Consider the following 18,515-nt stretch of genomic DNA (forward strand, 5'->3'; position numbering starts at 1 on the left):
GCATTACTGGTTGGGGCACAGACTTGGATTACTGTGATATTGAATGGTTTGCCTTGGAAACGAACAGAGATCATTCTGTCATTTTTGAGATTGCATCCAAGTACTGCATTTCAGACTCTTTCGTTGACTATGATGGCTACTCCATTTCTTCTAAGGGATTCCTGCCCACAGTAGTAAATATAATGGTCATCTGAGTTAAATTCACCCATTCCAGTCCATTTTAGTTCGCTGATTCCTAGAATGTTGACATTCACTCTTGCCATTTCCTGTTTGACCACTTCCTTTTTTTTTTTGTTTGTTTGACCACTTCCAGTCTGCCTTGATTCATGGACCTAACATTCCAGGTTCCTGTGCAATATTGCTCTTTACAGCATCGAACCTTGCTTCTATCACCAGTTACATCCACAACTGGGTATTGTTTTTGCTTTGGCTCCATCCCTTCATTCTTTCTGGAGTTATTTCTCCATTGATCTCCAGTAGCATATTGGACACCTACCGACCTGGGGAGTTCCTCTTTCAGTGTCCTATCATTTTGCTTTTTCATACTGTTCATGAACAGTATGAAAAGACAAAATCATGACATTAAGACCTTGCTACTCAGTGTGATCCATTGACCAGCAGAATTAGCATCATTTGGGTGCCTGTTAGAAATGTGAACTTTCAAGCCAACTCTAGACTAAGTGGTTGGTGTACAAAATAAAGTTTTAAGAGGCACTGATCTGATAAGAGACTATCTCTCCATTGAAGCAGCATACTCTTAGGTCTGCTTTTGGCTAATCTCCTCATCTCAGACATTAACTTACCAGTTCCACTTTCTCATACCATGGCTGACTATTTCCATCTCCTTTAGCTCCTATCTGCACTGTGAATGGGCCACCATCTCCCAACTGGAGAAGGATAAGAGGATCCATCAAAAACTAAAGCGCTTCAAAACCAAAATGGCTCAGATGAGACACTTCTTCCATGAGGTAATTAGGAATCGGTATTGCTTATCATTTATTTCATAGAAGCATAAATTTCTGGGGTTATCCCTGACAGATTGTTCAAAAGACTTATAGTTGCTTTATATATATGGGTATATAAGTTTCATTTCGATCATTGGACTCTCCTTATTTAATGGCCCTATGGTTTGTTTTACCAGGTCTAAATATGGTCTTTTTCTAAGTTATAGAATGTTTTGAAATTGAGTTGTTTGATATTCATGAAGTATTTTCAAAACAGATGATAAACTATCTGTCCACTTCAGGGATTCTTCTCCCTCTGTTGTCAGTCTTTAGCAACTGCTGGTATCTGTAGACATAAGCAACCATATCATTAAGAGGGAACATTTATTTTCTCAAATTTCTAATCCAGTATAATTAGAAATAGTGATAAAGGAACTTTAATATCTTACATCCAGTGTTACTACTAGTTAAGTACTGGAGCATCTGTGAGAATCTCTTGAGCTGTATTTTAACACTCTATTTTTCTTTGAAAACTTTTTGTACATACATCTTTTCCAAAATGGGAGTTTTAAAATCTGTATTTAATATATAATACTAAGTGCCTTGAGAAAAAGAATTCTTTTTAAAAGTTTCTTAAGACCTATGGAGGAAGAGATCTAATAAGAAGACTGAAAGAGAAGGAATAATGTATAGCTTTAGGGGAAAAAAAGGCCAGTTGTAGCCAAATACATCTGAGGAAGCTAACTTTATATCACCAGACTTGTCAATAAGTGAGTTATTTTCCACATCACTTGGAGAGCAAGCAGGACCATGTAGGTTTTATAATTTCTTTTTATATGAAAAGAAAATAATGATTGGGTTGTGGAGGTGTTTTTTTTTTTTTTTTGGCCTATGTTCTTTTAAAGCCTAATTTGTGAAATGTGCAGTGAAACTGTAATCCCATTTCAGCTGATACTAGATATATAATTTGTGGCCATTGAGCTAAGCTCTGCTAACTGACTTGTGTGCCAGTCAGATTTGCCTTTATTGGTAGGTCATTTAGCCAAATCACTCACTCACTTATTCACTGTTTATGTGCTAGTCACTGCGGTTAACAGATCACACATGGTCTGTGTTCTCATATAGCTCACTGTCTAATGGGGGAGGAGAGAGAGATTTTAAAATAATTCAAATTGTGATAAGTACCAGGAAAGAAGGAGCATAGGAAGACATTAAAAAATGCCTGCTTTGGATAATCAGGGAAGGCTTCACTGAGAATTGAATTATGAATGGAAGTTAGCAAGGCCATAAGCACCTGTAAATTGTACCCCTGGCATGGGAAGTAGCAATATATGAAGGCCCCGAGATAGGATGAGGAACTGAAAGCACGGTGGTATTTACATATGACAGAAGCAGGTGCTTACAGACCTTTTAGTTTTGTTTTTATTCTAAGTGCAAAAGGGGAAACCATTGGACTATTTAAAACAGGCCAAAGACATAAACCAGTTTTCACCTTTAAAAGATCATCTAGACTTTGGAGAATGGATGGGAGAAGAGTAAGCATGAAAGCAGGATGAGCTGTAAGGAGGCCACTGAAGTTTTCTAGATGAGAAATTATCACAGCTTTATAGTGCTTTCGGTTGTTGAAGAGAAGGGATAGATTTGAGTTTACTTTAAAGTAGGATTGACGGCAATTGGTATGATGGCTTACATAGACGGGTATTAAAGAATGGAAGATCTTAGAAGCAACTGATTTGGGGAAAATCAAGATTTTAGTTTAGACCATGTTAAGTTTAAAATTCCATAACATGTCTAGCAAGGAGATAGATATACAAAACTCGATTTTTTAGGCTACAATTAAAATTTGGAATGTATCAGCATATACATTATTATTAAAGCCTTAATAACTATGCCAGAGTGTTAGGAGAAATATTAGGGAAAAGATAGGCCACAAAAATTAGTGGGAAAGTGCCATAAGAAGGAAGAGTTTTTTTCCCTATGGTTTCTTTGAGATCTCTCTTTGGAGCCTTGGGTTATTTATCTTGGGATATCACCCAAAGTTAGATACCAGTGACTTAGGGAAAAAAGAGCCAGTGAAGGTGACTGAGAATTGACCAAAACACAAAGTGAAACCAAAATAAGGCTACAAAAGTGAATATGGTGTCTCAGAAAAGTCTAGATAGTGCTTTCGAGAGAAAGATGAATTGTTGAATACTTTGTAGCTGTAAATTAAGGTGAGTACAGAAATGTTTCCATTGTATTTGGCAATTTGGAGATCATGAATGATGTTGAAGAGTGGTTTCATTATGTGATGGAAGTAGAAAGAAGAGTGGAATGGATGGACAAATAAAGAAGTGATGAAAAAAAAAATGAAAAAAAAAAAAAAAAGAAGTGATGAAATGGAGGTACTATGTGTTTAAAACTCTTGGGAAAGCTTACATGTGAAGCAGAACAGAAGAATAGTTGCAGGGGGATGTAGAGTCAGAGAGGTCTTTTTAAGATGTGAACTAGTAGAACATGTGTGTATATTATGGCAATGTTACACTAGAGAGGGATTCCTAAGAAGGCAGGAAGGAATGAAATCCAAAGCATATATGGAGAGAATAGCCACTGTTAGGAGTAGTGACACTTGATCTGGTAATATGAGAAGATAGGTGCAAACAAGGTAAGTGTGTAGGATTTGATAGGGTGAAAATGGGGAACTCCCTTTTTTTTTTTTCTTAATAATTTTTGAAGTAAGGATATCCACTAAAGGTTGGGTGGAACGGTGAATTTTCTAGACAGTGATCTTTTTGGTTTTATTGTTTGGTTTCATAATTCCTCTAGGATGAAGAGCCCTTCAACCCAGACTATGTAGAGGTGGATAGGATATTGGATGAGTCTCACAGTATTGACAAGGACAATGGGGAGGTGAGTTGGGTCATGAAGGAACATGAGAGGCCTTAAAGATTTCTGCCTGTCTGCTTGCCCACCCTTTGTTTTTCAGATTTGGCTGAAAAATCTCTTGGATTGAAAAGGTACTTTTGAATTTTTTCTGAGAGATCCTCAGAATGATATTGGGAAGGTAGAGGAGTACAGAGAGAGGCTATAGAGAAAGATTCTCTTGAAGTCAGATATCTGGAAGCTGTGTTTGCAAGGACTCATTCACCTTGGTCTCATTTTATCTCAGATTTTATATGAGAGACCCTTAACATTTAGTTGAGGGTGAAAGGTGGGGATAGAGAAAGGAATCCTTTATCAATTTCCAAATATATGAATATAAAAACCCTTGCATAGACTCATAGCTTTCTTTGTGTTGAGAATTTTTTATTTCCTGAACTGGGGCTTTCCCAGTGGCTCAGTGGTAAAGAATCTGCCTGCGGTGCAGAAGCCGCACGAGACACGGGTTCTACCCCTGGGTCTCGAAGATCCCCTTGAGGAGGAAATGGCAATCCACTCCAGTATTCTGGCCTGGGAAATCCAATGGACAGAGGATCCTGGCGGGCTACAGTCCATAAGGTCGCAAAGAGTCAGACATGACTGAAGCGACTGAGCACACATGCACAGCATCAGTTAAATGCATTTTCATTTGTCACTGAAACATGTACTACATTTGAATCAGTCCTTTTAAACAGACTGTGGGGTCTTGCTCCCACAAGTGCAGATTTAGTACATCTAGGGTAGGACCGAGAGATTTGTTTTTAAGTTGGTTCTTCAAGGGGTTCTCATGCATAGCTTGGTTTAGGAACCCCAGAACTAAAGCTTTCTTAGATTGGGTAGCAGATTTTACATATGTTAAAACATTTGGTGACATGTTTTCTTTCATTAATCACTTTTTTTTCATTTTCCAACCAAGAGTTTTGTAGATCTAAGCCACCAGTGAATTCAACATTGCTCTCTTTTATTCAGATTTGCTTGGACCATGAACTAAGCACTTTGTTAGAACTCGTCTCACTTCTAGTCTGAGTTGTTGGTTTAACATCACAGGGTCACATTTCATCAAAATTTTATCACTCAAATAGTTCCTGCTTACAGAGTGACTAGTAGGGAACAGCAGAGCCTTGTTAAGACATCAGTGCTAGCTGGCAAACTGGGTTCACTCACAAACTAAGTGACTTGCTCCCATATGTCATCCTTGTAGAACCTAAAAGTCAAAGTCTTCCATCTGTTAAAGCCCAAGTTTGTTTTATAAGCTTTCAAGGTTACTCAGGTAAAACCTTAGCTATCCAAAGTCATTATAATGCAGTGTCTTTAAATCCTAACAAGAATACCTCTGAAACCACGTATTTCTGCTTTTGCAATTAGGGGTGGGAATTACTGCTTATTGTTCATTTGTGGGAGGTGAGAGTGGAATGGACCAGTTATTAGTCAGGACAGGTTAGCCATTGTTATATTATTCTCATTACTTTCAGGTTCTCAGCCTTCCTAGCCTTAAAAATGTTATGCTCTCTATCACTATACTTGTACTTTCATCTTCCAAAAGTAATTAGATTTTGATTAGGCCCCTCTGGAATGTTATTAGACCTGGCATGACAGATGAAAGTGTTTTAGTACCCTAATTTGCACTTCTAATATTGGATAAAAACTTTGCCCATTTCCCCCATCCCAAAATGAGCTTAACCTGTCATCCTTATTACATTACACAGTAGTAGAAATAAGTGGTATAATAAATATTAATTAAAATCCTTGGGAAATAAGTTATGATGCTGGAAATGTGTGACCTGAACAAACGTCTTTATGTACAAAGTGACCCGAGTCACTACAATAAAGAAAAAGGTAAAAGAGAAATTACATAGATTCTAGTTTTTTCATGATCTCTCTCTCTTAAACACTTGCATCTTCACACTTCTTGCTGGCTATTTTAAGGAGTATTCTGTCAGTTGATTTTTAGAGATTTCATGGTGATTACACTAGGCCTAGTCTAATTCTTCTTGCTTCATGTAAGCCCAAAATGAAAATGCAGTCAAGTCAGGAGTCATCTTAAGTACTGAGAATAGGAGCCATATTACCACTAGAATGCCTACATAGAGCATAGCCGTGTGATTGGAGCTTCAGCATTCCCTTTCTACTCTTACCTCTCTTCAGTGATACCTCTTGTGGTTATCTCCTAGGTTCCTGGGACTCACGGGGAAATCTCTTTACCACCATATGACTGCTCTTTTTCTCATGTGACTGTTCTTTGAAATAGCACCTGCATTCAGAGCTCCAGGAACTCAGAAGCCCAGTAGTTTCAGCCCTGCTTTGTTCCTATGGATTTAACCTGTTTCTCACTTCTAAAAGCAGCCTTGCTTCTACTGTTATTATATTTGGTGCCAGGAGGATAGTATGGAATGGGGCTACCATATCTTCTAATTTCAATCTAATTCAACACAATATAGAATTTTTTTTTTTTTAATATGCTTGGTTGGTGAGCCTAATGTTTCAGTGGTTAGTATCCTAGATAGTGCTGGGTAGAAATTTCACTTTTAGATTCTTATAAGTTGTTTGGAAGCATGATCAAAGGCACAGATAGTACAGTGCGTCTGCAGGTGAGCCTGTGGCTGGTGTTTTCAGCTTGACTTTTTTGGCACCTTTTTAGGTGTTGACACTTAGTCAAATTCTTAATCTCCAAGTCACAGCAGAGAACACGGCATCATTTCACTAAAGCTCTGACTTCTTCTCCCCTAGCCTGTAATTTACTACCTGGTGAAATGGTGCTCTCTGCCCTACGAGGATAGTACATGGGAGCTCAAAGAGGATGTTGATGAGGGCAAGATTCGAGAATTTAAACGCATCCAGTCAAGGCACCCAGAACTCAAAAGGGTGGTAAGTACATCTGCATTTAGAGTGTAAAGTCCATATAGGGAATGATTTAATTTTCCTAATATAGAGTTTGGGCTTTCCTGATAGCTCAGTTGGTAAAGAAACCACCTGCAATTCAGGAGACCCCAGTTTGATTCCTGGGTTGGGAAGATCCGCTGGAGAAGGGATAGACTATCCACTCCAGTATTCTTGGACTTCCTTGGTGGCTCAGTGGGTTTTTTTCTCTCTCTTTTTTTGTTATTAAAGTGTCATTGTGAAGTCATGAATTTGAATATATTTAACATGTTTAATCCAAGCAATAGTGTCTTTGAATTGACTTCACCTGTTAGAACTACCTAGTAAGTTTACCTAATTTTGTTAGTGCCTCCACCCCATTTATTCAAATTTCTTACTTTTTAGAATCGTCCACAGGCAAGTGCCTGGAAGAAGTTGGAGTTGTCACATGAGTATAAAAACAGAAACCAGTTACGGGAATATCAGTTGGAAGGGGTCAACTGGCTGCTCTTTAATTGGTATAACAGGTAAAGAAAAGAGTGGGACCACAAAATATAGGCTAAGTCTGGGATTATTTTTATTTATTTTCTGTAGAAAAGGTTCATTTTATGTACTTTTTATAAGATGGTCTCTTTTGACATGCTTTTCTTTTTTTGTGATGAATTGGCAGGCAGAACTGCATCCTGGCTGATGAGATGGGATTGGGCAAAACCATTCAGTCCATTGCCTTCTTGCAGGAAGTATATAATGTGGGTATCCATGGCCCCTTCCTGGTCATTGCCCCACTGTCCACAATTACTAACTGGGAGCGGGAATTCAACACATGGACAGAGATGAACACTATTGTCTACCATGGCAGTCTGGCCAGCCGGCAGATGATACAGCAATATGAAATGTACTGCAAAGATTCACGGGTGAGTTGTATATAATGCATGTGTTATGGCTTAGAGAATAGGCCAAAGTACCTGGTATTTTAGAAGCTTTTATGTGAGTCAAAGACTTTTATTGAGACTCTCTGTGATGTAAGGTGGTGTTGTCTACTTTATGCAGGATACTTTTTTGACTTTGCTATTTTGATCCAGTGGAAATTCTGACTTTATTCATGAATATATACATTTTAAATAGAGTTTTGCCAGCATTGATTAGTTTTCATCAAGAAATAATTTTCCAGAATGAAATTCATTTAGCTACTTTTATTTCCTTGATCCATAAAATGGTGAACATAAGACATTTCTTCCTTTTTTTTTTTTTTTTTAAAGTCTGCTGAAGTTTTCATCAAGATTAGTTCTTTTTTCTATATAAGTTCGGAAAAAGTTTCTTAACATTGAATTTTGAGTTTTTTTCCTAGCATTAGTTTCCCATTTTTATTTCTACGAAACCCAAGTTTATTCAAGTCATATTTTGTTGCTCTTAATTTTGTTAAGATAATTGGATTCTTTTGTCCATTTTTAGATAGTAACCAATATTACCACATACTACATTAGCTGTTTCACTTTTAGTTTTATCTTGTGTGTTTCAGCAGTGCTCAACATTGTGGATTTTAGTGTTTACCAACAGAAGATGTAGGGCTGAAATACATGAGGTAGGCATGCAGCAAAGTCAAGAATGTCCAGCTTCTTTCAGTAAGGTCTGTGATCTTCCCAAGAAGCTGAGTGTGTTGAGGAGGCAGGGATTCAATGATTTGACACTGTTTATCAGGAATATGAACAGTGGCAGAGGTGGGTGGTGGTGCAATTTGTGTTTTCTATTAAGCCTGCCTAAATATAAAATGCAGAATATGTAGACCAGAAGAGCTTCTCATTTAGGAACATTTTAGGCCTTTTCTGACTTTATTGCCTTCATGCTTAGGGGCGCCTCATCCCAGGTGCATACAAGTTTGATGCCTTGATCACAACTTTTGAGATGATTTTGTCAGACTGTCCAGAGCTTCGTGAGATTGAATGGCGGTGTGTCATCATTGATGAGGCCCATCGACTAAAGAACCGTAATTGCAAGCTGCTTGATAGTCTCAAGCACATGGACCTGGTGAGTTCCTCTCACTGACTTGTGGCCAGAAACACCTAGAATTAAGTAATCCTAATTCCATGTGAATTAATTTCATAGAGAAGAATGAGAATCTTGGTATTGGGTAGTGGGTATGGCCTATGGGAATGGTAGCCTGAAAGTCATAAAATTCGTATAAATTTTAGAGGTAGAAGATGATTGTGTGTTAGTGGTTCTCAATTGGTTGAAGAGGTGGGATATTAAATGAGTTACCTATTTCTGCATAACAAAATATCCAAAAACCTAGTGACTTAAAACAACTGTGTTTTTCATGACTGTCTAGCTCAGCAACTTGGGCTGGGCTCAGTGATCTCATTCTTTCAGTGGTCTTGTCTAGAGTCAGTAATACAGCTGCAGCTGACAACTGGTACTGGTTGTTGGCTGGGCCATCTTCCATGTGGTCTGTCATCCCTCTGTGGGCCAGACTTTGCTTCTGTACCTGGTAGAGTCAGAGTAGTGTTCCAAGAGGGTAAAGGTGGAAGGCAAGGCCTTTGAGGCTCTGAAACTCACATGGTACCCACTTCTGCTACATTCTCATTGTCAGAGCAAGTTATAAGTCACGACCATGTTCAAGTGGTGAATCTTGATAGGAGGAACTACCAAAAATCAATGGCCATATTTAATCCCGCACAGGTACATTTCTTAGAGGGAGACATATTAATGGATATCCATGGGGACTTGAGAGTGTGGAGAGGCATGTTTAATTGGAAAAAACGTTCTAAATATTTCTTTATTGCCTTATAATATTTAAGAAATTAATACGTTAAATAATATCAAGAATATTCTTGAGTATTTCATGTTTATCAAAAGAGGCAGCAAGTAAGAGTAATCTGGTCCATTTCCATAATTTTACAGTTAAAGAAATGGAAACTATACTTATATACTTGATGGAAAACTCCAGAAGTCTTTTTGAGTGTTATCATTCTTCTGTATTCTCCATTTCTAGGAGCACAAAGTGCTGCTCACAGGAACACCATTGCAAAATACTGTGGAGGAACTGTTTAGCTTGCTTCATTTCTTGGAACCATCACAGTTTCCATCAGAATCAGAATTCCTCAAAGACTTTGGGGATCTCAAAACAGAAGAACAGGTAGGAAGTTGTCTGTTGTGATACTAATGCAGAATAAAAAAATTTGTACTAGGCAGATATCTACTGTCATTGATATCCATGTTTCCATCTAATGTGAGAATGTTTGTCCTCATGTTATTATTTTTTCCTCTGTGTTGGTTACAGGTTCAAAAGCTACAGGCCATTCTCAAACCAATGATGCTGAGAAGACTCAAAGAAGATGTTGAAAAGAACCTGGCACCCAAACAGGAGACCATTATTGAAGTAGAGCTAACCAACATTCAGAAGAAATACTACCGGGCTATTTTGGAGAAGAATTTCTCCTTTCTTTCCAAAGGGGCAGGTCATACTAATATGCCAAATCTACTCAACACAATGATGGAGTTGCGCAAATGCTGCAACCACCCATATCTCATCAATGGTGAGAGAACTCTTGAAGCACCTGGATTTCTGTGTTACCTTGATTACTAAGTGGTGTTCCTCAGAAACAATAGATGCATTGGCTGATCCTTCCTAGTTTGGAAATAGAGGGGATTTCTCTTTTTAAAACCATTCTCAAGTGGAACGTCTTCCTTTAGTTCTTTCTGACCCTTTGACTCTCCATAGTCTCCAAAGTTAAAAAGGATTTGCTATTAAGAATTCTGTTCTGTCTTCACTGATATTCTATGTTGCTGTTTCTGTTTTGGATGGCATTATGGTGGTAACAGTGGTTTTCATGTACTGTTGTAGTCCTTGTTCATATATTTACATGTTTTACCCAATTCTTAAGCCTGACTAATGTGGAATATTTTGTTTGTTTGTTTGTTTGTTTAATGTGGAATATTTTGTATTAACAAATTGAGGATATTTTAGGGTTTGGGGGTTGCTGAAATTCTGTTTTCAAGTAATATTGATATCAAGTCAGGTTATTTTCTTTTCTTTGCTTCCTTATCTCAGTTAAATAAACTTCAGCCTTTCTGTTTCTCTGGATCTCACCATCAGGTCTGATTTTTCTTTTTGGCAGGTGCAGAAGAAAAAATCCTAACAGAGTTTCGAGAAGCTTGCCATATCATACCTCATGACTTCCACTTGCAGGCCATGGTTCGTTCAGCTGGCAAGTTGGTTCTTATTGACAAGTTACTTCCAAAACTTAAAGCTGGTGGCCATAAGGTTCTGATCTTTTCCCAGATGGTACGCTGCCTAGATATCCTAGAGGATTATCTAATCCAGAGAAGGTGAGAAAAAAAAGTCATTCCTCACCTGTTTACTTTGTACTTATAAAACTGCAAAGAGTGGGAGGCATGAGTTTAACTAAAGTTGACCAGGACTGGGCTAAGAGAAGTATTCAAGACTCTCACTCTCAACTTTCTGATAAAATTTTTGGTGAACTAGCAATACAGGGATACTGGTATTGATCCCAGCCTGCTTTTTTGTTCTCTTTTTCTGCTCAGCTGATTAAACTTTTTTCCTGTGATTCCCATGCAGGTACTTATATGAGCGTATTGATGGGCGAGTTAGAGGCAACCTTCGGCAAGCTGCTATTGACCGTTTTAGCAAGCCTGACTCGGACCGATTTGTCTTTCTGCTATGCACCCGGGCTGGTGGACTTGGCATTAATCTCACAGCTGCTGATACTTGCATCATCTTTGATTCAGACTGGAATCCGCAAAATGACCTGCAGGTAGAGGAAATCATTGTCTTAAGGACTAATCACCTAACCTGAGAGGTTTTACAGCAGGATCAAGATCTCTTAGAAAGTCTTATCTTTTCTAGAGTCTGGAATTGTTTAATTAGGTCATCAGACTTTTTTCTGTACAGGGCAAATAGTTAACATTTTAGGCTGTGCAAATCAGTCTCTGTTGTAACTGTTCTCCTCTGCTCTTGTACTACAAAAAACATCTATAAGCAAATATAAATGAATGGGTAGAGCTGTGTTTCAGCAAAAACTTTATTTCTAGAAATTGGTGACCAAGATTTGCTGACACCTGGTCTGGATGATGGGGCAGTAATTTCATATTGAAATTGACTTCTGATTTTGAATTGATCTCATGGCTGTTTTATAAATATAAATCGGTATTTTGAATCCTTCTCCTCCCCGCCCCCTCTAATGTTATTTTTTCCCTTCCTTCCATTTGTTAAAACCAGGCTCAAGCACGTTGTCATCGAATTGGGCAGAGCAAAGCTGTGAAGGTGTACCGTCTCATCACTCGTAATTCTTACGAGAGGGAGATGTTTGATAAGGCTAGCCTCAAGTTGGGATTGGATAAAGCTGTGCTTCAGTCCATGAGTGGTCGGGATGGCAACATTACTGGAGTGAGTCTTGTTAATTTTTAGCTATATTTGTAGTAGGTCATGGTGATGAAGGGAGGCAAAAGCTACTTTTTGTACGGTAACCTGACCCCTTGTTTGAATTCTCAATGATTATTTTTTAAAATATAATAAAATATCATGACATGGTTAGATAATATTCTCTGATTTTTTTTCACCTTTCTATTGGATTTTGTAGATCCAACAGTTCTCTAAGAAGGAGATTGAAGATCTCTTACGGAAAGGAGCGTATGCAGCCATAATGGAGGAAGATGATGAGGGCTCCAAGTTTTGTGAAGAGGACATTGACCAGATCTTGTTAAGACGAACCACTACCATCACCATTGAATCTGAAGGAAAGGGTTCTACCTTTGCCAAGGTATGTTCTGTCGGTGCTAGAGGCTTTTAGTACAGAGAGACAGGAATCTCTAGAATTTGATACTTTTAAAAAATATAGTTTTAATATATACTGATATTCCTTTACTCAAAAAAGTGGTGTAGTCAACTTTACTATTTCTTTGTTCCTCATTAGGCAAGCTTTGTGGCTTCTGAAAATAGGACTGATATTTCTCTGGATGACCCAAACTTTTGGCAAAAGTGGGCCAAAAAGGCTGACCTGGACATGGATCTACTCAATAGCAAGGTGAGCTTCCTTTTCCTTCAAGGAGGAAATGTGGCAGGAAACACATTACTTTCTGGAGTCTTTACAACTGCTCTGATCCTTCAGTGCTGACCTTGGCTTACGATGGTATATCAAAGGCCATTGTGAAAGCTTTCTACATAGAGGGCCACTAAAAAATACTTAGATACTTAGATAACTACCACTTAAGTTTGCTTCCTGAGTCCCTGTAGATTATCTTACATGTCCAAAAAAGAATCTACCTTTGAGTATCTACAAATTATTACACGCAAGGCTATTTCAGTCTGACTATCTTTAATTCCTTTCCCATGATTATATTGTGAAAAGAGTTACTTCTCCTTCTGTTCCCTGCATAGAATAACTTGGTGATTGACACACCTAGAGTACGAAAGCAGACCCGCCACTTCAGCACTCTGAAAGATGACGACCTAGTGGAATTCTCTGATTTGGAAAGTGAAGATGATGAGCGACCACGCTCTCGCCGACATGACCGTCATCATACCTATGGGCGCACTGACTGTTTTCGGGTGGAAAAGCACCTCCTGGTATATGGGTAAGACCCCACCTTGCCTCAGAGGTAGTGCATCTCCATCCTGATAGACATCTCGTTTGCTTTTTAAATTGGAAGCTATGATCAAAGAGGGGATAATGGGAAAAAATTGATTCTGTTACCATGTTTTCCCAAGATCTTTTTGTCTCGCACCATTTGGGAAGTGTGAATTTGAGGGACTGGGTCCCTAGGAAAATATCCATATGATTGCTTTTTTTTTGTAGTTGGGGACGATGGCGAGATATTCTGTCTCATGGACGCTTCAAGCGACGGATGACTGAAAGAGATGTGGAAACAATTTGCCGGGCCATCCTCGTGTACTGTCTCTTACACTATCGTGGGGACGAAAATATCAAAGGCTTCATTTGGGACTTGATTAGCCCTGCTGAAAATGGCAAGACAAAAGAATTGCAGAATCACTCAGGTGATTATCAAGTCTTTGCTTTTTGTCTTTCTATAGGTTACCTAATCCTTTTCAGGTCCAAGGGTTTTTCTCAATCCAAGTCTTCGATGTTTCCCCTTCCCCAGGTCTGTCTATCCCTGTGCCTCGTGGACGCAAGGGGAAAAAAGTAAAGTCACAAAGCACTTTTGATATCCATAAGGCAGATTGGATCCGGAAGTATAACCCTGATACTCTGTTTCAAGATGAGAGTTATAAGAAGCACTTGAAACATCAGTGTAACAAGTAAGGATGGAATTTAGCAGACTAAAGCATTTTCCACCTCAAGCTTTCTGCACTATTACTGAGCCAGTTCTTCCTCTTTCCCTTCTAGGGTGCTGTTGCGGGTACGAATGCTATATTATCTGAGACAGGAGGTTATTGGAGACCAGGCAGAGAAGGTGTTAGGGGGTGCAATTGCCAGGTAAAGTTATGCTATATTTTTCTTTATGCTGTGCCTTATACCAGAATATATTAGTTTACTTATTTCACTCTTAACTATCTCTGGGATACCTGATAATTAAAATCTGTATATCAGGTCTTCAATCCTATGCAGTTGGCCTTTTGTATCCTTGGGTTTTGCATCCTTTTGATCCACAGTTGATCAAATCCATGGATATCAAGGGCCAGCTGTATTCACTGAATGATTCATCTTATATAAGGGGCTTGAACGTCAGTGGATTTTGGTATCTGGGGTGGAACCAATCCCTTATGGATACCAGGGGACAGCTGTTCTTGATACCAGTGGAAGAAAATAGGCAGATGTAGGACTACGTAAATTAATAGAGAAAAGAAGATACCTGTAATAATCTTTCCAAAGATTGTTTGCTTTTATTTCATGCATTGCTGTGCTGACTCTGCCTCTTATACCTTCAGTGAGATTGACATATGGTTCCCAGTAGTGGATCAGCTGGAGGTTCCAACAACATGGTGGGACAGTGAGGCTGATAAGTCTCTGCTCATTGGAGTCTTTAAGCATGGTAGGTGTCTGCTGTTAGTCTGTTCTTTTCCTGTTAGAGAGTTTTGTCTACAGATGGAATATGTTGCAAAGTACTCAAGACCAATAATTATGTTTCAATGGTAAACTAGTTCTCAGAAATATAGAGCAGAGCTGTTAGTTCCTATGAATAGATGGTCAGGAAAGACCAGATGGATAGTTAAATCGCAAGGTAGGGTGTCTCCCATCTGTTCTGTGATTAATCAGTTACTACCAGTCTGTATGCAGTGGTGTCCAAGTTAAGATTTGCAATCAGGGGAGATGATGCATGTCTACTCTTGTTAATAATAAACATGTTTACTTTGCATAGCTTTCCTGTGGCTTGCTGAAAATGTTCTGCTTGTATAGCATCTTGTTTGTCTAAATATTCAGTACTCATCTTATGTAGGTGTGAAGAGCCCTGCTTGAGTGAAAGAAAAATTAAAAAATTTTTTTTAGCCAGTGGAAAAAAATGGCCTGAAGTAGAGTGAAAAAAGGGAGAAGACTCCCTTTTCAGTCTTGCCTAATCACAAATTCCACACATTAAAAGCAGTAAGTGCTAACTTCCAGCCTAGTGACTTAGTGAATTGGAAGATTATTTCTTTTTTTAACATACTTTTCTGTTTACTTCTATAAAATAAAAGTAATGGCACTTTATTCACATTTTTGACAAGTTTAATTGAATGAGAAAAATTGTGAGCATTTGTAGTCTTAGATTTATTTACTTGTGAGGTGCAGAGGCTTTAGAAGAGTCCAAACATCTGAAGTACATTCATCATTCATCCACCATTCAGAGTGCCTGTTTGCAGATACAAATTTCTTATTCTTTATTTGAAAATGCGTTACCTAGCTCTAAATTATTGGACTTTTAAAATTTCCTCACCTGTGTAGTAAGAATGATGATAAAAAATTGCCCATTAAATGGCTATATAAATCTGTCACCATTCTCTGTTACACACTGGTTAAATTCCTGTTTTCAGTAACTGGTGATAAAACTCTTTATGACTCTAAATTGGAGTGGAAATATTAAATATCTTAATATAACCCAACAGCTGTCCAAATTAACATTTTCAGAGTACTTTACACTATGAGCAAAGTAGCCCACTTTTTATTCCAGCAGCATATGAAGTAAGCGTAAAAGCAAAATGAGTCTCTGATTTTCTTTAAATTATGGCTGTTTTTCTTCAAGGCTATGAAAAATATAATACTATGAGGGCAGACCCAGCCTTATGCTTCCTGGAAAAGGCTGGCCGACCAGATGACAAAGCAATTGCAGCAGAACATCGCGTGTTGGATAATTTTTCTGACATAGTGGAAGGGTAAGTATTGATGTTTAGTTCTCTTAAAGCTGTATCTACATTACAAAGGATATTTGTTGCTTGTGCTAAGAGATGGCATAACTCTAGCCTTGACTGAATCAATTGGGATTCCTAATGGTGGTTATACTCACAAATGATAAATTCTTAACAAACAGTGCGACCAGCAGAAAGGTCTCCATAAATTGGCCTGAAACCATACATTGTCATACAATGCAACTAAGGGGGAAAATTACTCCCAAATGGCTTATTTGATGTTCTCTTCAGTTTTCTGTGCACTGCTTTCAGCTACAGTAGTGGAGAGGATAACTGCTTCTCTTGAAAGATAGTAACTGTGCAACAGTCCCATGCCACCTATGTGATAGAGCCTCAGGAAACTTTAGCCTTGGTCTATCATCTTCTGTGACAGCTGACACATAAAGGTGTTTCCTTTGCCTGAATGCATGCCTCAGTGATGAGTTGCCATGCTAATACTGAGCCACCAGCTAGGGCATTGTTGCCCTGGTTTGGGTGCCAGTGAGTTTAACAAAACTTCTCATGTGGAGACCTGAGGGGCATGTGAAATATTTGGCTTAGTTCATGAATACCCTCCCAGTCCCTTATGATTGAAAGGTTTTTCTTTGATGATCACAACCTCAATTTGCCTAGTGTAGGACCCACAGAGGAAATTAGATTTATTTATTGCAAACCATGTAATATCCTTTTGCTCAGTAGAGCAAAGTAGTAAAAATAAGCAGGCATAGATCATTCATTCCAATGAAATAATAAAAGTAGATACTAGTTGGGACGGAGGGGGGAAATTGGTTAAATAATAAAAAGCTATTAAGAAAAAGGAAATGTGCTGGTCAGAGTGTTTCATTTTAAAGTCAAGCAGTTTAGAACTCAATTTTGTCGTTTTCTCATACCTCTGGATAATTTTAGGGTTGACTTTGACAAAGATTGTGAAGATCCTGAATACAAACCACTCCAGGGTCCCCCAAAGGACCAAGATGATGAGGTGAGGAATTCTCATTTGAGTATAGCTTTTCTGTATTACTAAATAGTATTTTCCAATTCCCTGAATCATGAAGTATACTGATTACTTTATAATTCAAAATGAAAAGTACCATTCGAGAATATAAAGTATTAATGGAAAGGATTGTAACACCAGCTAGGGGAGGTCAGGGATGCTTTTGTGGAGGAGGTGGGACCTAAGCTGGACAATGAAGTATATTATTGGACTACTTAATTCCTGAGTCTCATTGTCTTCAAGACATTGATAAGAACTGACTTTTCAGGTTATATTTTCTTATTGTTTTAATTGATTGCTTTCAGCTTTCTGTGAGGGTTCCTTTCATTAAAAAATATGTTGATACCTTGATGCCATAAAAGGACACACACACGTGATTTCAGAGTGCCAATTTTACCCCCTTTTCCTCCTCTCTCCATCCTGCGGGGTGGATCTCCTCTAGGGTGATCCCTTGATGATGATGGATGAAGAGATCTCAGTGATAGATGGAGATGAAGGTAAACTTCTAAGTCAACTTGTACGGGTTGGTGGAATTGGGAAATTGACCGAAGTCTCTCCTTTACTGGAATTTCTGAGAGCTTTGCCTTTGGGTGGGTTGAAATACCAGTGTTATCTCTTCTATCTTTCCTGTACTTGCTGTTTATTCTTATTTTGCTTCCCACAGCCCAGGTGACCCAACAGCCAGGCCATCTATTCTGGCCTCCAGGCTCTGCTTTGACAGCTAGGCTTCGGCGCCTAGTAACAGCCTATCAGCGCAGCTACAAGAGAGAACAGATGAAGATAGAGGCTGCAGAACGTGGGGATCGGAGAAGGCGACGTTGTGAGGCAGCCTTCAAGCTAAAAGAAATTGCACGGCGGGAGAAACAGCAACGGTAAAATGTGACTGGGAATTTGGACTAAGCTGTAAACTTCTCTTCAACTATGGGCCCTATATTGAAAAGCATCTTAGGAAGGATTATGGCATCCCTGGTGGCTCAGACGGTAAAGAATCTTCTTACAATGCAGGAGACCTGGGTTTGATCCCTGGGTCGGGAAGATCCCCTGGAGAAGGGAATGGCTACCCACTCTAGTATTCTTGTCTGGAGAATTCCATCGACTGAGGAGCATGGAGGGGCTACAGTCTATGGGGTCGCAAAGAGTTGGACATGACTGAGCAACTAACACTTTCACTTTTCAGAGAAGGACCACCTTTTGGCCTTTGTTATACCCCTGCAACCCATACTTAACCCCTGTAAAACCATACTTAACCCCTGTAAAACCATACTTAACCATAAGTCCTGGGAAGGTCTTGTACATAGTCATCCTCACTGAATTTTTTGCATCATTTTCCTCCTTTAGCTTGCTAATTCTTAAATTATTCCTTGTAATAGACTACCTCTTCTGCTCTTTGGGGGCTGCCCACCCCCACCCTGGCCCCAGCCAACTTTCGTTTGTGGTGTGTTCAGATATTCTAAGCTGTACTAAGAAGTAACCACTCCTTGTGTTCTGA

At 38.8% G+C, this 18,515-nt stretch overlaps 1 protein-coding gene and 1 non-coding gene across 10 annotated transcripts in view; both read left to right on the forward strand.

The window, feature by feature from the left end:
* Positions 1 to 18,515, forward strand: part of CHD8 (chromodomain helicase DNA binding protein 8) — a 60,439-nt gene that overhangs the window by 33,467 nt on the left and 8,457 nt on the right. For 7 of the 9 annotated variants that reach the window (XM_043471249.1, XM_043471250.1, XM_043471255.1 and 4 more), the window contains 22 exons: positions 851 to 968; positions 3,750 to 3,833; positions 6,570 to 6,707; positions 7,104 to 7,225; positions 7,369 to 7,612; positions 8,547 to 8,723; positions 9,688 to 9,831; positions 9,976 to 10,231; positions 10,814 to 11,024; positions 11,275 to 11,470; positions 11,935 to 12,102; positions 12,296 to 12,475; positions 12,629 to 12,739; positions 13,093 to 13,289; positions 13,511 to 13,710; positions 13,791 to 13,971; positions 14,060 to 14,149; positions 14,602 to 14,705; positions 15,891 to 16,020; positions 16,939 to 17,014; positions 17,469 to 17,523; positions 17,691 to 17,898. In XM_043471249.1, coding sequence (XP_043327184.1) covers positions 851 to 968; positions 3,750 to 3,833; positions 6,570 to 6,707; positions 7,104 to 7,225; positions 7,369 to 7,612; positions 8,547 to 8,723; positions 9,688 to 9,831; positions 9,976 to 10,231; positions 10,814 to 11,024; positions 11,275 to 11,470; positions 11,935 to 12,102; positions 12,296 to 12,475; positions 12,629 to 12,739; positions 13,093 to 13,289; positions 13,511 to 13,710; positions 13,791 to 13,971; positions 14,060 to 14,149; positions 14,602 to 14,705; positions 15,891 to 16,020; positions 16,939 to 17,014; positions 17,469 to 17,523; positions 17,691 to 17,898 — 3,390 coding nt within the window. The remainder of the gene's footprint in view (positions 1 to 850; positions 969 to 3,749; positions 3,834 to 6,569; positions 6,708 to 7,103; positions 7,226 to 7,368; positions 7,613 to 8,546; positions 8,724 to 9,687; positions 9,832 to 9,975; positions 10,232 to 10,813; positions 11,025 to 11,274; positions 11,471 to 11,934; positions 12,103 to 12,295; positions 12,476 to 12,628; positions 12,740 to 13,092; positions 13,290 to 13,510; positions 13,711 to 13,790; positions 13,972 to 14,059; positions 14,150 to 14,601; positions 14,706 to 15,890; positions 16,021 to 16,938; positions 17,015 to 17,468; positions 17,524 to 17,690; positions 17,899 to 18,515) is intronic. The other 2 variants (XM_043471253.1, XM_043471257.1) reach the window with 1 other exon arrangement.
* On the forward strand, positions 16,464 to 16,573 carry LOC122444452. Its single transcript, XR_006270284.1, has one exon. It is a non-coding gene; the product is annotated as a small nucleolar RNA U6-53/MBII-28 (small nucleolar RNA).

The sequence above is a fragment of the Cervus canadensis genome, chromosome 6 (assembly GCF_019320065.1).
Source record: "Cervus canadensis isolate Bull #8, Minnesota chromosome 6, ASM1932006v1, whole genome shotgun sequence".
NCBI classification, from domain to species: domain Eukaryota; kingdom Metazoa; phylum Chordata; class Mammalia; order Artiodactyla; family Cervidae; genus Cervus; species Cervus canadensis.